The sequence below is a fragment of the Ursus americanus genome, chromosome 21 (assembly GCF_024610735.1).
Source record: "Ursus americanus isolate L20-20 chromosome 21, mUrsAme1.1.p, whole genome shotgun sequence".
Classification (NCBI taxonomy): domain Eukaryota; kingdom Metazoa; phylum Chordata; class Mammalia; order Carnivora; family Ursidae; genus Ursus; species Ursus americanus.
Window position 1 is genome coordinate 45,833,503 of NC_142147.1, and position 22,649 is coordinate 45,856,151.

A 22,649-nucleotide genomic window follows, 5' to 3' on the forward strand; every position below is an offset into this window, starting at 1 on the left:
GATTGGCTCTCCCCGCGGGGCCCGGCGGCTGGAATCGGCCCCTGCGTGGGGACCGCGGAGAATTGATGGAGTCTGGCTGGGGAAGCGGGGCCGCCAGGGCCGATGGGGCCCTGGCCTCGAAGAGGGCCAAAGAAGGGTCCAAGAGTCGTAGCCGCCGGCGGTGGCGAAAAAGCAAAACCAAAGGTGAGCGCGCGGGGGCCGGCAGCAAAACGGAAGGAACCTTGGACATTCTTCGCGGAACTGGGAACTGAGTGGAGGGACCCACTGCCGCGAGAAGTGGGGGAGCCCGTGGGCTGGCCCATTGCCGCCCTGCGAGGGGGTGCGGGGGTGATCCATTGTGAGAATGGGCGACGTGAGAGTGGAATATTACCCTCAGCATAGAGACTACTGGACGCCCCAGTAGCGACTTGGGAAGTGTCCTGAATGCGAGTCTCTGATACTAGGGTTCCCGGTCCGGCTCCGGCAACTCGCTGGGTGACCGTGGGGCAATTCCTGGCCTCAGTGGTTCCTACCAGGGAAATGGTTCAAGCGCCGGTCTTCAGGGCCCCAGCACTCATGAGAGGATAATAGAGAGGTTTAGAAACTGTTGCTCAAAGAGGAAGTTTAGAGGGCATTCACTGTCAGGAAAAGGTAGGAGGAAGGGGTTCCTCGTAGTGGAAAATGCCCCAGGGCCAGTATGACTCAAAATAGTCCATTCTCCGTTCCTTGTCAGCCCACCTGCTTCAGCCCAGCACTACTGGGGCCTAACTTCCTGACCCCCACTCTTTTTAGGACTAGGGGGCCCTGGCCCTGGGTAGGCTTCAGACCACCACATCCTCCCTGGTGCAAAGAAGAGAGGGCTGTCAACTGGGTTCCTAAGGTGTCACATTATTTACAGATTTCAACAAGCTGGAGGAAGACTGAGAGACCAGCAGAGATGCTGCAAGCCCCAGGGGGGACACACAGTAAATTCTTGCTAGGTGATGAGTATTTGTGAAGCCAAGTGAGGACCTATGGGAAGCTCCTGTGAAGGAAAGAAACTGACGCAGCCCCCAGGCCCTAGAGACCCCAAGCCCATTGTTCTCTCTGCCTTAGGCAACATCATTAGCCAAAGACAGAACTGGAATTGGCTAAGCATGCACACGTGCAGACTCAGACAGGCTGGGAGCTCGGGCTGGGACCCGAGGGCCTTCACTGTCACACTACCAGGCACAGCCTCACAAGCAAGACAGTGTGCCCAGAGGCAGTACAGACCAAAGTTAAGAACGTGGGCGTTGGTGGCCTGGTTCCTGGGATCATAAACTGTGGTACACTGGGCAACAGTCTTCTTCTTTTCCTGTCTGAACTTTCTGAGCTGTAAAATGGGCACAATGATAGGACTCCCTGACTCGTAGGGCTGTTGTGAGGTTTGAATGAGTGTAGCACATTGGACACTGGCACACAGCAAGTCTGCCTGAGGGGTGGAGGTTATGATTACGGTTACTCCGCATTAAGTAGTGAGTTCCCTAAAAGGGGACCGTGTCTGCCTTGTTTACCCCACATTTTCATAGCCTGATATGTCAGGCACAGAGGCACTCAGATATTTATTGAATTAGTAAGTAAAGGAATGTATAAACTGTAACACGGGGATAATAATAATCATGCTGCCCTTAGGGGTGTCGTGAGGAGTCAGAATCCTCTTGGGTGGGGTGTCTTGCACAGGGCTGAGCCAGTCCTACCCACAAACCCGAGGGCCCACCTACTCACAAAGGCTCATTCCACTAAGCTCTGAGATCCACCAGTCATTTCCTGAGGCTCTGCCCTGGTACCACGCCCCAGCAGGGTGAATCAGACCCTGGCCCTGCCCTGAGGACGTCCAGGCTGGCTGGAGCAGTCCTAGCCATCAGTTTGATCTTGCCAGGAGCCCATGACTCTAGCATCATTACGATCACCCCACTTCCGAGATGACGACGCTGAGGCTCTGAGGGAGCAAGGCCCCCTGGGCTTCCTTACCTGGCCAGTGAGGGCAGAGAGATGGCCATCCCAGCCTCCTGAGGGCAGGGGTGTGTGAACTCAAAACTGCTGTGTGCCCCCACGTTGATTATGGACCCAGAAAGCTCCAGTCACACAGATTCATTCAGCGGGCATTCACTGAACATTTACGTGTGTCAGGCCTGGACTCTCAGTGGTGAAGCTGGGTTTGAGCTGGGGACACAGACATCAATCAAATAATCCCACAAATCAGATATAAATGTAAACTGGGGCAAATTCAAGAGGAAAAGTCCTGAGAAAATGTTAAGAGGGAGGCTTCTCAGGAAGGTGACATTGGACCCAAGGATGAGCAAATGTTGACTGCAGGGCCGGGGGGGGGGGGGCAGGGAGGCAAAGGGGACAGTGCGGGCAGAGACCTTGAGGCCCAAGGAAGTGGCTCATTACAGCACAGAGGGAGCTGGGCAAGGGAGGGAAGAGGGAGGGGTCTGGGTGGGCAGGGGGCCCAGATAGCACCTGGTTTGAGAGGCCATGTCCAGGATTTGGGGCTTCATCCAGAGAGCAAGGGTGGAGGTGTTGCAGGTTTAGGAGTGTGTGACCAGACTGAAGTTCTAGAAAAATCCTCTGGTTGCTATGTGAAAAAGAGATTGAAGGAGGCAAAATCAGAGACACATAAAGACTTGTTACAATCATCTAGATGAGTGGTCAGTGGAGATGGGAGAAGGACCAGATTCCAGAGGTTTCTGCAGGGCCAGAGTGGACAGAACTTTGTGATGCATTGGGTGGGAGTGGGAAGTGGCCACACACACACACCCAGATGCACACAATGGGTGTATACGTCCATACATACACAAACACACGCCCGTGCAATCTCATAGGCCAAGAAGAACACAGACACAGATACACTCACAGGGGCTGTGACACATACATACACACATGCCTTCAGACATACGGAGCAACATACAAACGCACAGATTGGGGGAAAAATGTCACCCCCCCCCAACAAACAGGCCAGGCAAACACGAGGCATGACATGTACCCACGTATATACGTACGTTGTGCATGAGTCGCCAAGACACTCAGACCTGACCACCCAGAAAGCGGCCAGCTGAGACCTGACAGGGAGAAGGAGGCATGCGCGCACACACACACACACACTGCAAAAACACTGCAGAGACTAGCTGAGCCATCCTTGCCGGCCCTGTGACCGTGGTCAGGCCTGTCCTCCTCTGCAACTCACTTTTCTCTGCCACCAAAAGGGGCGATGACAGTCCCCACCCCTTGGGCTCTGGAGAGGATGAAATGAGTTACTCCGTGTACAGAACAGTGCCTGGCACGCAGGGTCACTAGGGCAGCAGACACACTCACAGAGCGGGCTACACTCGCTGCTCCCCCCCCCCCCAGCATCTGCCCTGCAGGCCTCTCCCCTTCAAAAGCCCTAGCCCCTCCCAGGCCTCAGACCTGGCCCTTCCTCCCTGAGCCTCCTTCCCTTCTCACCCCTGCTCAGTCCCCAGAGGCCAGAATCCAGGCTGACTCCAGCTGTCCTGTGGCTCTTTAGGGCAAAGGGCTGGTGCCAGGCAGCAGGACCCCTCCGTCCCACCTCTACCCCAGTTGTGGCCCACGGGCCTTGGGCGCCTGCCTCTGCCCCCGTGCCCTCTGCCTGAGATTCTTGGCAAGTTTCTGGCAACCTCAATATCCCTTTCTCCCAGCTCCACCCATCTCAGCCCCCAGGGAGCTGCCTAGAACAGGGCAAAGGGCAGGGCCCTGGAATCATGAAGGCCTGGGATTCAGCCTCTTCCTGACCGCTGCTCATCCAGGCCCATCCAGGCTCACCTGGCCATGAAGTTTAATGCTGTCTCCAGACGCCTCTCTCTGTTCATCTGTTTCTCTGCCCTGGGGAGGGTGGTCCCTTCCCAAGCTCCCATCCACCTGCTTCTGACCCCACTCTGACTCTTCACACTTTCTGTCTTCAAATTTTTGCTGAGCACCTACTACGTGCCAGACCCCATGGTGAGTCTTAGGGCCACCCCCTGCCTTAGGGGGCATAAAATCAAAGAGGAGAAATGGGGGTGCCTGGGTGGTGCAGTCTTTTAAGTATCTGACTCTTGGTTTCGGCTCAGGTCATGATCTCAGGGTCATAATATCAAGCCCCCATCCCAGCTCCCCACTCAGCAGGGAGTCTGATGGAGATTCTCTCCCTCTACCCCTTCCACTCATGCTCTCTCACTCTCTCTCAAATAAATAAATAAATCTTAAAAAGAAAAAAAAGGAGAGACAGAGGATTCACCTACAGCCAAGCAAATGACTTCAGGGCCTCTCGTTTGTGCAGACGCCTCCCAAAGCCCTGTGCCTACGTTTGTATTTGTGATTTTATATCCTTTTTCCTAAAGAGTTCTGCCTGTACACATGCCAGCTTCACGGCTCCGTGAAGTCTGGTTCCGTCCCTGGGGGTAGACAAACAACAAACATGTAAATGAAGGCATCTAATTGCAAGTGTGGAAAATTCTAGGAAGAAACACAAGTATGATGGCAGCAAGTAATGATGGGGGTGTGTGTCTTAGGCGGGGAGGAGTAGTTAAGGAGGGCCTCTTTGTGGAGGTGACAAGCCGAGGCCTGAAGGGTGAGAAAGAGCTGGTGAGGTAAGGAGCACATGGAATAACAGAGGTAAAGTGTTTCTTGGAGCTTCAGTTTCCCATCTGTGAGCTGGGGTGGATAGTCACAGCAGGATGGCCTGTGAAGGGTAAGTGGAGGGTGCCCAGTATGGGAACACCACACAGTAGGACGTGGGGCTCAGAACCCCTAGCTGAGCTCGGCACCACCCTTAATCGGCTTTTGTCCTCTCAGGAGGGACAGGCAGGGCTGGCTACCCTCTCTCTCCCCGCCTCCGCCAACAGCTGGGGCCGGCTGTGCCAGGGCCAGCCTGGGGGACAGGAGCTGAGATCACTGGGCCTTTGCTCCCTGAAATCCACCCTGGGGAGAGGGAGGGTGGTCGGGCTGGATGAGAACAGACAGTTTGTTCAGCACTGAGGCTAAGACTCCTGGCTCCTAAGAGAGAAGAGGGTTGGCACACTAGATACCTCAGTTTCTAATTATTGAGGGGGTTGAGTGTCTGGACTCCTGAATCCAAAGGAAGAAGGGGCTGGGGCCCGGACTCTGGGTTCTAAGGCAGAGGAGCCTGGAACAAGGACTCCCATTTGAGCCGGGCCTGGGAACCAGCAGAGGGGTGGGAAGTTGGGCTCCCTGCTGTGTTTACAGCACATGGTTTCCCTGTCCTTTCTGGGTGGGAGGTGGAGCGGTTGGCCACACCCTGGGCAGGCTCTGCCCCTCCCAGTGGATTTATCGCCCCAGGCCGTTGCTGGCACTGGCCACACTCAGTCCTAGTCCAGCCTGCAGCTCAGCCTGGGGGAGCTCAGAAGAGGTCTGGGAGGGGTGAGTGCACTGTCTGCTGAGAGACAGGAATGGCCGCGCTTTAAAACTCCAGGTCCTGGAAGGGAGGGGATGAGGCAGAAGCCAGGCAAAATCCTGAGTGGGCTTCAGGAGGGAAGAGTCTCTGGAGCAGAGGGCACCGTCTCGAGACCACCAAGGGGGGCAACAGTAGCTTGTCCAGGGCCTGGGTGACAGTACAGGATCCCGGAGGGAAGATCACCAGGGACCCTGAAGTGTGGGGAGTCAGGATTAGTCCAGGGCAAGTTTTGGAGGGCCACAGCTAGAGGCCCAGCTTCCAGAGCCCTGGGAGGGAGACCAGCGTTTAAGTGATGGCTCTGGACCCAGAGATCTGGGTTCGAATTCTGTGCTGCCACTTCCAATGCAAGCTTCAGCTCCTTACTGAACACCTGTGAGCCTCTCAGTTCTCCTATAAAATGGGGATGCTACCGATAACAGTCGAAACGTGAATGGAGACAGTCTGGTTCTTGGGGTGAGCAAGCACTAAATGAGGAAACACACAGAAAGTTCTTAGCGCAGGTCTGGCATAGAGCGAGCTCAAGGCTAATGGAAGAGAAGAGGACAGCTGTTCCAGGCAGGGGAGTGGGGCTGGCCCATTCAATCTAAGCCAAGTGGAGAGGCCCGAAGGCCAGGACACCCAGCTGGGGAGCAGTGGGACTGACTTGTGGGGATCCCACAGAGGAACAGGGAGGCAGCTGGAGCTTAGAGGGGGTTCCATAGCTAGATTCAAGGGACCAGGAGGGGGTAGGATTGACTCCTCAGTTTTAAGTAAGGCTAGTATTATTAATTGGATTCAGGAAGAGCATTGGGCTTGCGACCAGGGTCCTGGGACACCACCAGGTAGACGGGAATGGGTGGGCTGAGGGCTGAGCTCTCCCAAATGCTGGTGGAGAGGAAGGGCCTATGGGTGATGCCCTTGGGTCTGAGAAGGAGGTGGGATGGGGGCCTGAATTCCTGGGTCCTGAGAGAGGGGGGACCTAGCTGGGCTCCACACCTCTCAGAGAACCTCAGAGTCTTGGGCCCCAAGAGAGCAAGTGGAGACGGCTACCTGAATTCTTAGGTCCCCAGAAGGAACCAGAGGAGTGGATAGACTCCGGGGTTGTAAGAGAGGCGTGGAGCTAGGAAACCAAGAAGAATCCCACGTAGGAGACAGCAGGGAGAACAGGGGTCTGGGGCCTGGACTCCTGGGTCTGAAAAAGGAAGGGGATGGGGCCCTAGACTCCACCCTTGGGTCCCACCCTGCCTAACAGGGGCTCCCCGCTCGCCCGCAGCCTCGCGGCTCACACACAGCATGGACCTGCGCACGATGACACAGTCGCTGGTGACCCTGGCGGAAGACAACATGGCCTTCTTCTCGAGCCAGGGCCCCGGGGAGACAGCACGACGGCTGTCGGGCGTCTTTGCGGGGATTCGGGAGCAGGCGCTGGGGCTGGAGCCGGCCCTGGGCCGCCTGCTGAGCGTGGCACACCTCTTCGACCTGGACGCCGAGACACCGGCCAACGGGTACCGCAGCCTGGTGCATACGGCCCGCTGCTGCCTGGCGCACCTGCTGCACAAATCCCGCTACGTGGCCTCCAACCGCCGGAGCATCTTCTTCCGCACCAGCCACAACCTGGCGGAACTCGAGGCCTACCTGGCCGCCCTCACCCAGCTCCGTGCCCTAGCCTACTATGCCCAGCGCCTGCTGGCCACCAACCGGCCCGGGGGACTCTTCTTCGAGGGTGACGAGGGGCTCATCGCTGAGTTCCTGCGCGAGTACGTCACTCTGCATAAGGGCTGCTTCTACGGCCGCTGTCTGGGCTTCCAGGTGAGCCCCCTGCCCCGCTCCTCTGGACCCACAGTGAAGGTGCCGACAGCATGGTAGGATTACCACAGTATCACCGGACTCCGGAGACGGCAGATTCAGAAAGGGGAAGCCGTCCAGGGCCCAGATGGCTGCACGGGGCGGGGTCTCAAACTTGGGTCCCCGGAGTCCATTCCACCGTGCAATAAGGAACCGTTAAGGTGTGCAGCTCTTTGCGCCAGGATCCCCACGGCTGTCTATTATCCTATACTCAGAGATTCGTCCACTCTTTGCAGTGACCTGTCTGGCCCCCGAAATCATTTGAGACCCCTCAGGAGGGCAGTTAGTATTGTTCTTAAAGGCCTCTTTATAAGAGCACACCCCATTTAGTCAGCCCCACTGGAGGTGTGGGCAGGAGGGAGGGGGCTAGCTCCATTTTACAGGGGCTCAAGGGGCTCTCGTCAGGACCCCGGTCGGCCTGGGCTTTCCAGCTCACCTAAGGAGTTCTCGACTCGGGATTTTCAGGCTATGAGGAAGGCCAAGGAGCACATCCCGAGTTGGTGACCATGAGGAAGACCTGGTGGTGGCCCCACCCCAGCCACCCCCAGAGGGGTACCGCTTACCTTAGCACTGAGAGGAAGGCAGCCTGGGAGCCTTTGGACTCCGAGCAAAAATGGTCTGAAGACTCAGAATTGGGGGGGGGGGGGGGTCCTTGGGGCTCAGAGCAGAGGCCCAAAGTGCTCCTGCGTGAGGTCAGTGCTGGGTCCCCCAGGTCCCAGCCATATCAGGGAGCCCCCCACAGGAGTATCTGGAGCTGCGTGACTCTGCAGCCCCTCAGATTCTCTCTGGGGCCGCGCCACCCCCACCGCAGGTGGGCTTGGCAGTCTCTCAGCCTTCCTTCCCCGCTTTCCCACAGAGCAGCCTGTCCTCACCAACCCAGCCTGGGTGTTCCTGGGAACTTCCTTCACCTAAGCTGACCCCCCACAAATACTGATCAGCCCAGCTGAGCCAGCTGGCTCCTCCCCGTGTCCCAGCCACAACCTTGGAGTCACGGGAGAGTGATCCTGGGGCCACCCAAGCCAGCATTCCAGGCAAAATGGCCAGGCACCACTGTGCTCTCCGGCCCACTGGGCCCCTGGCCAGGGGCAAGGTCATGCCTGACAGCTATTCTCTGAGGCCCAGCTGCTGTGCTACAGGACAGCTAGGCCCTATAAAATGTCAGCCCCCACAGCGCAGAAGCCGCCCGAGTATGGCCCTAGGTCAGCGCCCCCCACCCCCAAGCCTAGTGCCTAGCACACAGTAGGATGCAGGCCTGTTATTTCTTGAATGAACAAAAGAACACTGCTGGCCCCTTGCCCGGCTTCCTATCGTTTTTTTTCTCGATCTTGTCTCCCCATTGTCTTTTCTTAGCTGCCTGGCTCCTCCCTCCTCCTCCCATTTGGCTGTCTTTCTGCTGCGAGATCGCTGGCCCTGTCTGTCTCTGACCATCTCCTGTCTGTCTTCCTGCCACCCAGGAGCTGGTCCCTCATCTCTGTCCTCGATGACTTTCAGGAAACCCCTGCATCACCTTACGCCCAGCCTTCTATGGCTCCACCCTCATCTGGAATACATCCAAATTCCTCAGGCCCTCCATGAGCCCCCTCTGCTTCTCTGACCTTGGCTGCTGCCCCCATTGCCCTGTTCACTCTGCTCCAGCCATACATGTTATCCCCACCAAGCACAGGCTGCCTCAGAGCCTTTGCGCCTGCCATGTCCTCTGCAGGGAGCAGCCTTCCCTCGCTTCCTCCAGATCCCTCCTCCAGCGCCCTCCCGGGTACCCATCTGAGTAGCCTGACCCTGAGTCCTCAGTCTGTGTCCCCTCGACCTACCGGTTTTTTCAAAGCACTGGTCTTGAGGCATTCCTTAACATTGAACATACGCCTTTATTTACTTCCTGTCGCCTAGAGCAGTGCCTGGCACACAGTAGGAGCCCACTAAATGTTTGCTGAATGACCACGTCTCCCCCCAGACCACGTCTCTGCCCCTCACTCCTGCCTGCCTCCAGTCCCTCCTGGGCAGCGGGTGACCCAGCGGCGTCTCTCCACAGTTCACGCCCGCCATCCGGCCATTCCTGCAGACCATCTCCATCGGGCTCGTGTCCTTCGGGGAGCACTACAAGCGCAATGAAACAGGCCTTGGTGAGTCCTGGCCAGACCCTGCCTGCAGCCTCGCCTCCCTTCCTGTCCCTCCTCCTTTCACCCTCTGTCCCCACTCCCGCTGGGCTCCCTGACACCCCTCCCAACCCCCAGGTGTGACCGCCAGCTCCCTCTTCACCAGCGGCCGCTTCGCCATCGACCCAGAGTTGCGTGGGGCTGAGTTTGAGCGGATCATACAGAACCTAGATGTGCATTTCTGGAAAGCCTTCTGGAATATCACTGAGATTGAGGTGCTATCGGTGAGCAGGGGGCCTCATGAAGGCCCCACCAGTGTTACAAGATGGGCACACTGGGGCCCAGAGACCCATCCCAGGTCACAGCAGGCCTCAGCGGGGCTCCAGGCCCAGGGACAGCACGTGATGGAAAAGACAGGATGAGGGTGGGGATGGGAGAGGAGGCATGAGGGGCTGCAAGCAGCTCCTCCCCAGCACCCCTCCTGTTCCCTCCCACCAGTCTCTAGCAAACATGACATCAGCTACCGTGAGGATAAGCCGCCTGCTCAGTCTGCCACCAGAGGCCTTTGAGATGCCGCTGACTACTGACCCCAAGCTCACGGTCACCATCTCACCCCCCCTGGCCCACTCGGGCCCCGGGCCGGTCCTCGTCAGGCTCATCTCCTATGACCTACGTGAAGGACAGGTAGGAGATACAGAGCCAAAGAGCATGACAGCCCCCTTCCCACCCGTCACTGCTTACATCTGCCCCCCTCCCCATCCTGTCTCTCTGAGCACATCCCTTTGGTGGGGTGAGGCCCAGGCAGGCCGCCCCAGCCTCACCCACATCCTCCTCCCTCACCCCCCAGGACAGTGAGGAGCTCAGCAGCCTGGTGAAGTCCGAGGGGCCCCGGAGCCTGGACCTGCGGCCACGCCCCCAGCAGGCACCCCGCTCACAGTCCCTGGTGGTGCACATCCATGGCGGTGGCTTCGTGGCCCAGACCTCCAGATCCCATGAGCCCTACCTCAAGAGCTGGGCCCAGGAGCTGGGCGTCCCCATTCTCTCCATCGACTACTCCCTGGCCCCCGAGGCCCCCTTCCCCCGTGCGCTGGAGGAGTGCTTCTATGCTTACTGCTGGGCTGTCAAGCACTGTGCCCTCCTCGGTGAGCCCCCGCCCCTCACTGTCACCCACTCCCTGCTCCTGCCCCCGCCCCATACTGCACTGCTCGGGGAGAGAGCCATTTATCTGCTCAGGCCCTTCCCCTGCCTCCCCTCCCATCTCCTACCACCTAGCTCTCTGCCACCTGTTCACCCCCTCCTGCCCCACTGCTCCCTAGGCCTTCTGTCTCAACCACTTTCTCCTTCTGCTTCCTGCTCCCCTCCTCTAGCCCTGATACCCCATCCCCCCACATCTCCATCCCCTCTGACCTCTTCTTTCCTCCTCCTATTTCTCCACCCCCCCGTCCTGCACTGCCAGCCTCTTGGCCCACGCTCCAGCCCATTTTTCCAGCTCCTCTGACCTCCTGCTTCTGACATCTTCAGAGGCACAGGGCAAGGTGGGGGTGTGCCCCGGGGCACAGGGATGTGGCTCTTTTGTATGGTCAGCTGAACCCTGCCCTTCCATCTCCAGGCTTCAGCTGCCCCTCCCTCCCGAAATGGGCCCTGGTCTCCCCTTTCCCACCATCTGTCCCCCTTGCTTCTGACCTCTAGCCTCTCAAGCTTCCCAGAGCCTCCTGACCTCCACATCCTCAGTCTGCCTGATCCCCTGATCACTGTCCCCCCCCCAAGCCCCTGCCTCAGTTTACCAATCTCTAAAATTGCACTTGGCTAGACCTTGGGGTTGGGGTCCCCATACCCCACCTCTGAGAGTCCAGTGCTCCTGGCTCAGAGCTGGAGTTCCTCCCTGCCAGGCTGACCAAGCCCCCTCCAACCCAGGTTCAACAGGGGAACGGATATGCCTCGCAGGGGACAGCGCAGGTGGGAACCTCTGCTTCACCGTGTCCCTCCGGGCAGCAGCCTACGGGGTGCGGGTGCCGGATGGCATCATGGCAGCTTACCCGGCCACGATGCTACAATCTACCGCCTCTCCCTCCCGCCTTCTGAGCCTCATGGACCCCCTGCTGCCCCTCAGCGTGCTCACCAAGTGTGTCAGCGCCTACGCTGGTAAGGCCACCACACAGAGCTGGGGCCCTGGGGAGGCCTTGGACACTGGAGTCCTGCAGGGACGGGGGCTAGCGCCCCGTCTCCCGGGGCTCAGGAAGGGAAGTCTGAGGCTGCTGGTCCCCACTGAAGCCATCAGATATTCTTGGGTCCCCGGGGACACAGAGGCCTGAAGTTCCAGGCATTGAGACTGGGCCTCAGCCCTCCACCCATACTCCACAGGTGGAGAGACAGAGGACCACTCCGACTCGGACCAGAAGGCGCTGGGCATGATGGGGCTGGTGCGGCGGGACACGGCCCTGCTCTTCCGAGACCTCCGCGTGGGCGCCTCCTCGTGGCTCCACTCCTTCCTGGACCTGAGTGGGCACAAGTCCCACGCGAACTCAGTGCCCACGGCAGGTGAGTGCAGCCCCCCCCCACGCCCATTTGGGGTAGACAGCAGGGACAGCCAGGTCCACCGAAAGTCCTGGGGAGAGGCAAGGGTGCTCAGGAAAGCAGAGATCACCTTCTGGCTCTAACCCCTATTTATTCCTGGGGACTACCACACAGCCTTGATTTTCCATGACACTCCACATCCTAGAATTTCCAGGACTTCTGGTCCACCAGGTCATCTCAGAACTGCCAGGAACTATAAGTTAGCCTTCCAAACAGCCCAGGCCAGAAAGGAACCCCAGGAAATAACTCGATCCTGAGAATGCCATTCAAATCCCTTGGGCCCTCAGCAGGGAGTCCAGCCCTCCTAGATTCTTCTCAGACTTTTAACAGACACGTGGGGATAATACCCCACTCCAGGGGCTGGCCTAGGAGCCTGAGGGTGGGGAGATCAGCAGACTGCCTCGGGCAGGAGGCAGGATCCTCTCATAGCCAAAAGTCACTCACATCCAGGGATCTCTTTTTTCCCACCATTTTTTTTTTTAACATTTTAATGATTTTAAAGTACAGCCAACTCATTTCCTGTCTCCAGCACACCCAACAGTATTTTCTGAATAATAGTGCATGGTCAAAAGTAGATAGTATTCCTATTCAGAAAATTATTCCAACTGAATGTGTCTTGCTTTAACTTTTTAAATTTTAGGATATTCAAATGGATGCAAATAAACACAAAAACAATTAAAGGGGATTTGAACCTGGACCATTGGACAGTGGGACTTTCCCTAAAGGTTAGAGGTGACAAGTGCAGCCCCTAGAGGCACACAGGCCAGTCTAGCAACCTACGGGGTGATGGGGGCCAGGTACTCCGTGAGCCTTGCTTTGCTCCCACACGAAATGAGTACGGTCACAGGACCTGCCTCATGAGGTTGTCGTAAGGACTTCATGCAACTGTTTGTGCCAAGCACCCAGCACAGACCCGGCACCCAGTAGGTGCTCCTAGCAGATGATGGCACCCCTGACAGGCTGCGCCCTTTGACTCCCGTCACTGGTTCCGTTCCGGTGACCCTCAGGGTCACGCAGCACTTATGCAGTTTTTCTCACATGGTCTTGCATGTTGCCTTTGTGGATTTATAAAGACGAGTTAAAAAAGAAAAATATCGGGAAAAGGCAGGGTCCTGGCCCTAGTGGTAAGCAGCACAAATCTGATCTGATTCATGGAGCAGAGGCCAAGGTGGGCAGTCCACACGGGCCAAAGCACATCTTCGGCATCGGCAGGGCACGTGCTTGCCCGGTCACTCAAAGGGAAGGGATAAAACTAAAAAACAGGAAGGAAATGGGGGGAGCAGATCTATGTGGCTGCAGGTACGGGATCCCTGGGAATTGAATAGGCTCCCAAGACTCTAGCTCCCTGTGAACACGGCCTCCTTTCAAGCCACGTGGGCCCGCTCACTACTCCACTGCTCACACCCCGTGTTGAGTGGCCCTCACAGGTTGGCTGGGCCTCGTGCTGGGGTCAGGGAGGCAGCTGGAACAAGGCGCCAGGCCTAGTAATAAAACATGAGGATAGCGTGTGGCCTCCCAGGGGGGAGCAGTACCTCATCCCACCGAGTCCTCACCACCTCCTGTGAGGTAAGGACTATTTTTATCCCCTCTTTGTACAGAGGAGGAAACTGAGGCTCCCAGAGGTAAACTGACTTGCATTTTACCCTCCCGGTGACCACACACACCCCACCTCCACCACCACATGACTCCTTCCACCTCCCCTTTGGAGCCTGGGGCACCTGGGGCTCCCCACCCATCCCCAAGGACGGAGTCTGGGGGAACACTCAGCCTCCACAGCCCTAGCACGCAGCTCCTCCTGCAGGGGCCACTGCCCTGCCCCTGACCTTTCCTGCCAGCCACTCACTCACCAGCCCACAGAGCCAGGCTGATCTGTGGCCCTGGCTGCCACTGCCCTCCCCATGACCTTTCCTGCCAGCCACTCACTCACCGGCCCACAGAGCCAGGCTGATCTGTGGCCCTGGCTGCCACTGCCCTCCCCATGACCTTTCCTGCCAGCCACTCACTCACCGGCCCACAGAGCCAGGCTGATCTGTGGCCCCGGCTGCCACCTGACCCTGCTCCTCTTGCAGAGCCAATGCGGCGCAGCGTGTCTGAGGCAGCCCTGGCCCAGCCTGAGGGCCCGCTGGGCACGGACTCCCTCAAGAGCCTGACACTACGTGACCTGAGCCTAAAGGGCAGCTCTGACACGTCAGACACCCCGGAGCTGTCACTGTCTGCGGAGACACTTGGCCCCTCCACGCCCTCCGAAGTCAACTTCTTAGTTGGCCCAGAGGACGCCCCCGAGGCTAAGGCCCGGGATGAGCTGAGCACCAAGGACCGAGGCTGTGGCGCCCGGGCCGCCTTCCCTGAGGGTTTCCACCCCAGGCGCTCCAGCCAGGGCACCACCCGGATGCCCCTCTGCTCCTCGCCCATCGTCAAGAACCCCTTCATGTCGCCGCTGCTGGCATCTGACAGCATGCTACAGAGCCTGCCGCCCGTGCACATTGTGGTGAGCGCCAGACTGGCACAGAGCGCCAGGCCGGGAGCAGGGGCGGGCGGGCGCAGGTGCACCTGGGGAAGAGCGCCCGGGCGCGAGAGAGCGGGGCGGGGGCCGGTAAGGTAGCCCGGCTGCCCGCCCGAAGGGAGAGGCGTGCCACCAGGAAGGAATGCCCGGCAAGGGGAGGGCTGTAGGGAAACCAGGGCTGCCATTTCCTCTGGGGGCAGTCGGGTAGAGGGGAAGGGGGGGCGGAGATGCTGGGCCGAGGCTCATTCTCCCACTCCCCGCCCCCTCTCCTGTGCCCCTGCCCCGTGCCCCGCCCCCGCCGTCCCGCCCCGCAGGCGTGCGCGCTGGACCCCATGCTGGACGACTCGGTCATGTTCGCGCGGCGGCTGCGCGGCCTGGGCAAGCCCGTGTCGCTGCGCGTGGTGGAGGACCTGCCGCACGGCTTCCTGAGCCTGGCGGCGCTGTGCCGGGAGACGCGGCAGGCCACGGCGCAGTGCGTCGAGTGCATCCGTCTCATCCTCGCGCTGCCCGCCCCGCCCGCCGCGCCCCGGGTCTGAACCCCGGCCCGAGCCGGGCCGCGCGGGAAGATGGGGCTGCGGGGGGCGACACTAAAGGCCTCTTGTTCCCATCTGAGCCGGCCTCCGTGGTGAATGCGCCCCGGGTTAGGCGGCGGGGACCCCCGCGAGGGGCTCCCGGCCCCCTCCGGCCCCTCCCTCGGGCCGGGCGGGAGGGGCAGGCTGTGCCTTAAGGTGGGAGGACGGCCAGGGGGGCGGGGCGGGGGCCCAAAGCCGAGACCCTGGCCTGAGGGGTGGGGGGCACACACCAACCAGTCTCCGTAGACAGCTGGAGCTGCACTCCGTCATTGCCTTCTACTGCTGCTGGGACCGCCGCAGGGTGGGGGGTCTGGCCCTACCTTGCAAGTCGGTTTGTTTTTGTTCCTTTGTAAATAAAAGTATTTAATTAGTTTGGCCTGTTGCAACTAGGGTTGGGTGTCGCCCACCAGGGGGCAGTATCAGACTCTGCTGCTGGGATCGGAGAAGCTTGGCAGTAGACAGCTGAGAGCCCAACTTCTGGGTCCTGAGGAAGAAGGGGACTGCCGGCCCGGATTCTCGGGTGCAGACGGATTGGACGCCCCTACTAACATGGACCACCTCCCCCTTCAGACTTAGTCCAGGTGGCGTGCCAGAGGGCTCTGGGTTCTCAGCTACTCCCCTTCGCAGACTCAGCCCCAGCCCCCACCCAGAAAAGAAAACCCAAACTCCCTTGAAAACTGCAGCAGAAATAACAGGAAACCAGAAACAAAACTGGTCACCCCAGATACTGGAAGCGCAAGCTCTGCCAGCTGTGACAGTCACTCAGTCCCTCAACAAAGACTCTGAGGTCTTGCCTTTTGTAGGCCCTGGATTTGGAGAAGAGATGATTTCTATCCAGGGCCTGCCCTCAAAGGACTTGAGGAGAGTGGGCAGAGAGACCCAGACACAGGCTGTCACAGTGCTCCCAGGTTCCATCTGTGGTAATCAAGGAGGGCTTCACAGAGGAGGTGTTTTGAGCTTGCCCTTAAAGGATAAGCGTTAAATTTGCTAGGCAAAAGAAACATGCCAAGTTGTGAGAGCCACTGGGCAGTCATCAAAGCCTCTCCCTGGCCAGAAGGTCAGATGCAAAGCGGGAAGTGGCCTGAGGGGCCTGGAGCGGTCAGCAAGAGCAGATCCTGAAGAGCCTGCAGTGTAATCTGGACTGTAGCTGGAGGGCAGTGGGAGCCACAGAAGGGCTTTAAGCAGGGGAGGGACAGGATTAGCTAAAGCACTGAAAGGGCCTGCTGAGACATTGAAGAATGGACTGAAAGGGGCAAGACTGGAATCCTGGAGGCAGAGGAGGCTGGGGAAAGGGAAGACAAGGCCTGAGCTGGGGCAGAGGCCATGAGGGTAAGAAGTAGGAACACAGGGGCGCCTGGGTAGCGCAGTCGTTAAGCGTCTGCCTTCAGCTCAGGGCGTGATCCTGGCGTTCCGGGATCGAGTCCCACATCGGGCTCCTCGGCTGGGAGCCTGCTTCTTCCTCTCTCTCTCCCCTGTTGTGTTCCCTCTCTCGCTGGCTGTCTCTCTGTCACATAAATAAATAAAATCTTTAAAAAAAAAAAAAGTAGGAACACAGACCATAACTGAGGTTGAACAGTACTTATTGAGGGTAGAGCGGATGGGGACGAAGATGGCACTGGGGCTAGCACGGGAGCAGGTGGACAGTGAGGCTGTGTCTTTACCGGGAAGAGGCTCTGGTGTGTACAAGGTGGGTGGCAGGATACTGAGAGCTGTTTTGCACATGGAGAGATCAAAAGGTCTTTGTGAGGCAATCCAGGGAGACATTCAGGAGGCAGCAGGGGGCAGGAGAGCAGGCTGGGTACTCACTTCTGGCTGGAGCTGAGGGACTAGAATCTTTCCAGGAAGAGTGGGCAGGTGGGATGAGCAGAGGGCCAGGACAGAGAGAGCCCTGAGGGCCACCACCCCCAGGAAAGGGGTGGACCGTAAAAGGGGAATCAGTTCTGGAGGGTTCTAAGGAGCAGCCAGAAAGGGAAGAAGCTAACCAGGAAACAAAAGGATATAAAGCAAAGGGGATTTCGGGTGGGAAGGAGTGGTCGGGGTCAGATGAGGATGGAAATGTTATCCTCACGCCTCAGCAGGGAGCAGGTGGGTCCTTGGTGACCTTGTCCAGAGCCACTGCAGGACCATGGGATATGGGCAGCCAGACATGGAGGGCTGAGGAGGGAGTGGAAGGTAAGGCATTTAGCCAGTGGGTACAAGTCTTCAGCTGTAAACGGGATGAGAAATCATTCAAGGGAGCTTGATGGGGGCGGGCGGGTTGTTTAGAAATGATAGAACACGTTTTAATACTGCCAGGGAAGGAAAGGAGAGCGGGAGAGACTGAAGATGCAGAAGCACACGAAAAGTTTCCTGAGGGGATGGGGACAGGGGGACCCTCACCTCAGAGGCCCTCATTCACCCACTAAGTGACTTCTGAGCCAGGGCTGTGATGGGGGAGGGTGCCATAGCCCAGAACTCTCCCTGAAGGTCCTGTTCCCCCTGTTGAGCTCATAGGACCCCTTGTTCATCTCTCCCAAAACAGTCATCCACCCACCAACCTGCTCCTATTTCCTGTCCCCATCTCAGGGATGGCTCCTGTACCCCTGTAGCCCAGGCCAGAACTCTGGGTCTTGTCCTGGACAGCCCTTTATTCCATAGCCCATCAACCCCCATATTCTATTGTTTCTGCCTGCTGAACCTCTCTCTGCCTTATCCCCTCAGCCTCCGACCTAATCCACGCTTCATCTCCTCCTGCCTGGGTGTCTGCCCAAGTCATCTTCCAGCTACTGGCATCCAGTCTCGTTTCTCCAGTTCCAGCTCCAGCTCTGACCTGGTCTTCCCCTGCTCTAAACCCTTCCATGGCTCCCCACTACCACCCCACCCCAGGACAAAGTCCCAGCTGCCAAGGCTGGCTTTGCCCACTTCTTCATCTTCTTCCAGCCTTACAGCTACCCCACCGCAAGGACCTGCCTGGCCTCCTTCTTGGGCACCTACACACAGTAACAGTCCCACATGCCTCCCTTTCTTTGCTTGTGCTGAAACACCCTCCCACAGGCTCTTCTCCTTTGCTTGGCACCTCCTGCCCCTCCAGAATCCGGCGCCAATGTCCCCTCCTCTGGAAACCCTTTCCTGATCCAGCAAAGCCAAAAAGACTCTCCGGGACTCCCCCACCTCGGCACACCCCTGCCATGAACGTGTCTGTCCTCCCATCTGACCCGGGATCCTCGAGGGCAGGACCTAGGCCTGACTCATCTTGGTCACCACCGTCGCCCAGCACGAGGCCTGGCACACTGAGAGCCTCAGGAAACGTTTAAGTTATAGGTGGCTGAGTGTGTGATGAGCAAGCGAGCGAGCGAGTGGCAACAGAAGGAAATGGGAAAGCCAGTGAGTGGGAAGACAGAATGAGGGCAGGAGAGGCTGAACGGACGGGTGTGCAGGCCGGACGGGTGTGCAGGCCGGGTGAGAGCAGACGAGCATCAGGTTGAGGGTGAGAGGAATGGAATGGAGAGATGAATGTCTGTGACTCCTTTTCTCCCACAAAGCAAAATGCGCGGTCGCCCGGGCTAAGCGGCCGCCCCCGCCTTCAACCCCACCAAGCCTCGCCGTTTCCCCTCCGAACTGTGTCCAGAATCCCAGTACTGGGCGTGCTGGAAAGCGCTTACCGGACCGGACTCGCAGAACCTGTTTCCCTCCGGAGCCGCTCCAGCCTCTGCGGTGCGCTGTGGGATTCCCACCCCGCAGGTGCCCGGCCTATTGGCTGACTGGCGGAGACTAGGGGAGACTGGCGTCTCCCAGAGCCTATCGCTGTCCGATTTAGGCCGTGGGCTCCGCCTACCAGGGAACGTGCCCCGAGTGGCCCAGGGCGATAGGAGGCGGAGCGTCTATTGGCTGGAAGATAGTGACTGACGTCAGGGATAGCTTATCACAGCCAGCTTCCGGAGGCGAGCTCCCAGGTCAGGCCCGCCTCTGGAAAGACGCAGAGGGGTGGTAGCTGAGTGCGCGGTGTACTGCAGAAGCGCCCCTAAAGTGGTGTCGGGCCGCTCGCGCTGCTCGCTGGCCTCATCCTTGCGTCCTAAGGGAAGATGGGGACTTAGGAAGTCCGGACTCCTTGGTCCTGAGGGAGGCGGGACTGGGGATCTGAGGGAGGAGGGACAGAGGAACCTAGATTTCAGGGTCTGAGAAGCATCTGAATGGTTGAATCTTGAAGGGCGGGGAGGGAGTTGGGAACCTGAAAGGTCGGGGTGTAGGGACGGGGACTCCTAAGAGTCACTGGCCTGCCCAGGGATGACGGATTTGAGGTTTAAGATTTTATGTGGCTATTTATGGGATTGGAGCCAGGCCTTGTCCCCAGGCAAGAGTTCTGTGTCCTGCAAGGTGGGGCTTAGAATAGAGATGAAGAGGAGGAGGCTTGGGGGAAGCTCTGGCCTCTATGTGCCCTCTCCACCTCCCTGAAAAGGGAAGCCAGGGTGCTGTCTTCCAGGGGAACCCAGAGCGGGAGGAGACTTGAAACTCACATGGAGACAAAGAGAAAAACATTGATACCAAGAGAGATTAAAATATTAAAAACAATAATTATAATAGAGCTCTCTTGTATGGTGTGGACTGTGGCCCCAGTTCTATGCAAAGCATTTCACATAATTATTGCATGTCTTCCTCATTACAGTTCTAAGAGATCAGATTATTATAATCCCCATTTTACCAGTGAGAAAATTGATGCCCGGTGAGGAAGAATCAAGACGCAGATGTAAAGAGAGAGTAGAGACACAAAACACAGAGGAAGATAAACAGACAAAAAGATAAAGACAGGCCCAGGGAGGTTAGAAAAGGTAGAGAGCAAACAAAGGAGAGGGGCTGCAATCAAGGACTCCTGGGGTGGGACGGGGGGCTGGGGCCTGCAAATCCTGGGTCCTGGGGTTAGAAGGACCCTGGACTGGGACTTTCAAGTATCTCCTCTCCTGATTTCAAAATATCAGACTTGTCCAACTCTTCTCACTGTGGGCGTTGGACCTGGTTGGGGTCAAAAATAGTGATTAGGAGGGGGCAAGTGTGTCATTATCCTATTAGGAGGTGATAAGAAAATGATTCATGGGGGGCGCCTGGGTGGCACAGTTGTTAAGCTTCTGCCTTTGGCTCAGGGCGTGATCCCAGCATTCTGGGATCGAGCCCCACATCAGGCTCTTCCGCTGGGAGCCTGCTTCTCCCTCTCCCACTCCCCCTGCTTGTGTTCCCTTTCTCGCTGGCTGTCTCTCTCTCTCTGTCAAATAAATAAATAAAATCTTAAAAAAAAGAAAGAAAGAAAATGATTCATGGGGGTGCCTCCAGCCTAGGAGGGGCCTTTCCCCCACGGCCTCTGTTCTTTCATCTGGACAGATTGGGCCTCAGGAAGGACTGGGGAGGGGCAGGGTCCTCTCTGTCCCTCTCCACCGCTGCGTCTCCATCACTCAGAACCGTCACTACGGCCCACCGTGGAGACGAGTGGGCCACCCTGCGGCATCTCTCTGGATCTCTCTGCTTTCCCCCACACCTTGAACCAATGCCCACCAGAGGTCCTGGCACATCGCAGGAGCTCAGCAAATGCATATCAGATGGACGGACAAACCTCTCTACGCAGCTCTTCCTCGGTCCCCATCCTGCCATCTCTCTGTGCCCCATCATATTCCTCAGCCTCTCCCTGGCCTCACCCATCTCCTCCCACCTTCCCTTTCACACAGGTGTTTCTTCCGAGGCCACAGGGCCCCCCATCCCCAATAAGAAGAAACTGAGGCTTTGGGGCACCCGGGTGGCTCAGTCAGCTGAGCAACTGACTCTTGACTTCATCTCGGGTCATGATCTTGGGGTCCTGGGATTAAGCCCTGTGACGGGCTCCTTGCTCGGCTGGGAGTCGACTTGAGATTCTCTCCCTCTCCCTCTGCCCATTCCCCCCTCAAATAAATAAATAAATCTTAAAAAAAGAAGAAGAGGAGGAAGAAACGGAGGTTCATTTTGGGAGGAATCACCCTCCCAGAGTCACCTGTGGGACATGAAAAGGAGGAGCTGAGAGAGGGGTTCTCAAGACCCCAAATACAGACACACTCCTGGCATCTCGGAGCCAGAAATGCAAGATCACATCGAACACGTGCCCTCAATACCTGCTGAGTGGGGTCTTCATTGGCACCCACACAATCAGAGAGTCACGTGCACCACGCGCAGTCACCTACAAACACAAACATAAACATAAGCACACAATCACACAATCACCCTTACTGACAACACGCACAGAAACAGCCCATTCCACATGCAAATCAGACACCCCAGGCGTGCAATTATACGCCCAGCCACGGGCAGGCCACTCGTTCAATCCCAGCCAGGACCACGAGCAGACTTGGTTTCGTTCTTGACTGTATCTCCAGCAACTAGAACAGCGTCTCGCCCTCATCACCAGCAGAAACACAAAACGTGGGGCGTCTGGGTGGCTCAATCAGTGAAGCATCTGTCTTCAGCTCAGGTCATGATCCCAGGGTCCTGGGATTGAGTCCTGCATCGGGCTCCCTGCTCAGCGGGAAGCCTGCTTCTCCTTCTCCCACTCCCCCTGCTTGTGCTCTCTCTCTCTAATAAATAAATAAAATCTTTAAAAAAGAAAGAAAGACAAAACGTTTCCGAGTGCCAGCTGCAATTCTAAGCCCTTGGCCTGAACTAACTCGTCGAATCCTCTCAACCACCCTATTTGCCACCACTCATTTTGCAAATGGACACACTGAGGTCCAGGCCTGCTTAGTGATTGGCCGAAGTGTTCACAGCCAGCAAGAGGCTGTGAGACTGTGAACCCAGGTTTTCTGGCTCTGGAACCCATCACACGAGGCTACTATTCGGTAAATCACTCCTGCCTGCATCCAGTCAGAGGTATAGGACCATGATGACTGGCCACACCTGAACAGATGCACAGTGGGTAGACTCTCAGAAAAGCAAGAGACACACAAATAGAAAGACCTCCCCACGTCACCCCCCAGAACACACAGAGACATCGGGACAACCCCCCAGAGACACACAGCACCCAGAGAGAGACGCACACACCACACGCAGACACATGACACACCCAAACCCAGATGCGGTGTCCCACCCAGAACTCCACTGAGCTCCTGTTCTGCTCCCAGCCCCACTGGGCTGGCCCTCGAGGAAGCAGCAGGCTCAGGATGGGAAGAGGGGCAACCTCACTTGTCCGCTCTGCCTGACCGGTTCCACAAGGGCCGTGGATGGCACCACCCGCCTTATGAAACCCGCATTGGGCAACTGGACCCAGACCTGACCTGGACGCTTGGATTCTGGAGAGAAAGGGGCTGGGAGCCTGAACTCCTGGGTTCGGAGGGAATAGGAGTTGGGTGCTCCAATCATGGATTCTAAGGGAGAGGAGGACAGGGATCGGGACCGGGACTCTCAGGTCCCGAGGAGTAAGAGCTGGAGGCCTGGGATCCTGGGTTCTGGAAAAAGAGGGGCCAGGGACTTGGATTCCTCTCCTCTGTCTTTAAAGGCAGGATTCCAGAGTTAGATAAAAATACAGGACACCCAGTTAAAGGTGAATTTCAGATGAACAACAAATACCTTTTTTGTATAAGTATATCCCAAATATTGCATGGAATATACTTACGCTAAAAAAAAAAGTGTTGTTTACCTAAAATTCACATTTAACTGGGCATCCTATATTTTATCCGACAACCCTATTG

General features: G+C 57.5%; 1 protein-coding gene and 1 long non-coding RNA gene across 4 annotated transcripts; one reads left to right on the forward strand and one right to left on the reverse strand.

Moving 5' to 3' along the window:
- The first annotated feature begins 7 nt into the window (after positions 1-7).
- On the forward strand, positions 8-15,348 carry LIPE (lipase E, hormone sensitive type). 3 transcript variants are annotated; one of them, XM_045779356.2, is made up of 10 exons: positions 8-183; positions 6,663-7,198; positions 9,261-9,351; positions 9,463-9,608; positions 9,823-10,008; positions 10,172-10,466; positions 11,239-11,466; positions 11,686-11,862; positions 13,968-14,386; positions 14,716-15,348. In XM_045779356.2, exons 1-10 carry the CDS (start codon positions 66-68, stop codon positions 14,935-14,937), a joined length of 2,418 nt encoding a protein of 805 aa, XP_045635312.1. In that variant the 5' UTR covers positions 8-65; the 3' UTR covers positions 14,938-15,348. The 3 variants fall into 3 exon arrangements, with proteins under 3 accessions (XP_045635312.1, XP_045635361.1, XP_045635437.1); XM_045779405.2 differs by lacking the exon at positions 8-183 and adding an exon at positions 5,229-5,376; XM_045779481.2 differs by lacking the exon at positions 8-183 and adding an exon at positions 5,452-5,863.
- LOC123781009 (uncharacterized) lies at positions 9,077-20,858 on the reverse strand. The gene is made up of 3 exons (XR_006776582.2): positions 18,615-20,858; positions 11,444-11,819; positions 9,077-9,325 (listed from the first exon to the last, which is right to left on the reverse strand). It is a non-coding gene; the product is annotated as an uncharacterized LOC123781009 (long non-coding RNA).
- Between the last annotated feature and the right edge of the window lie 1,791 nt (positions 20,859-22,649).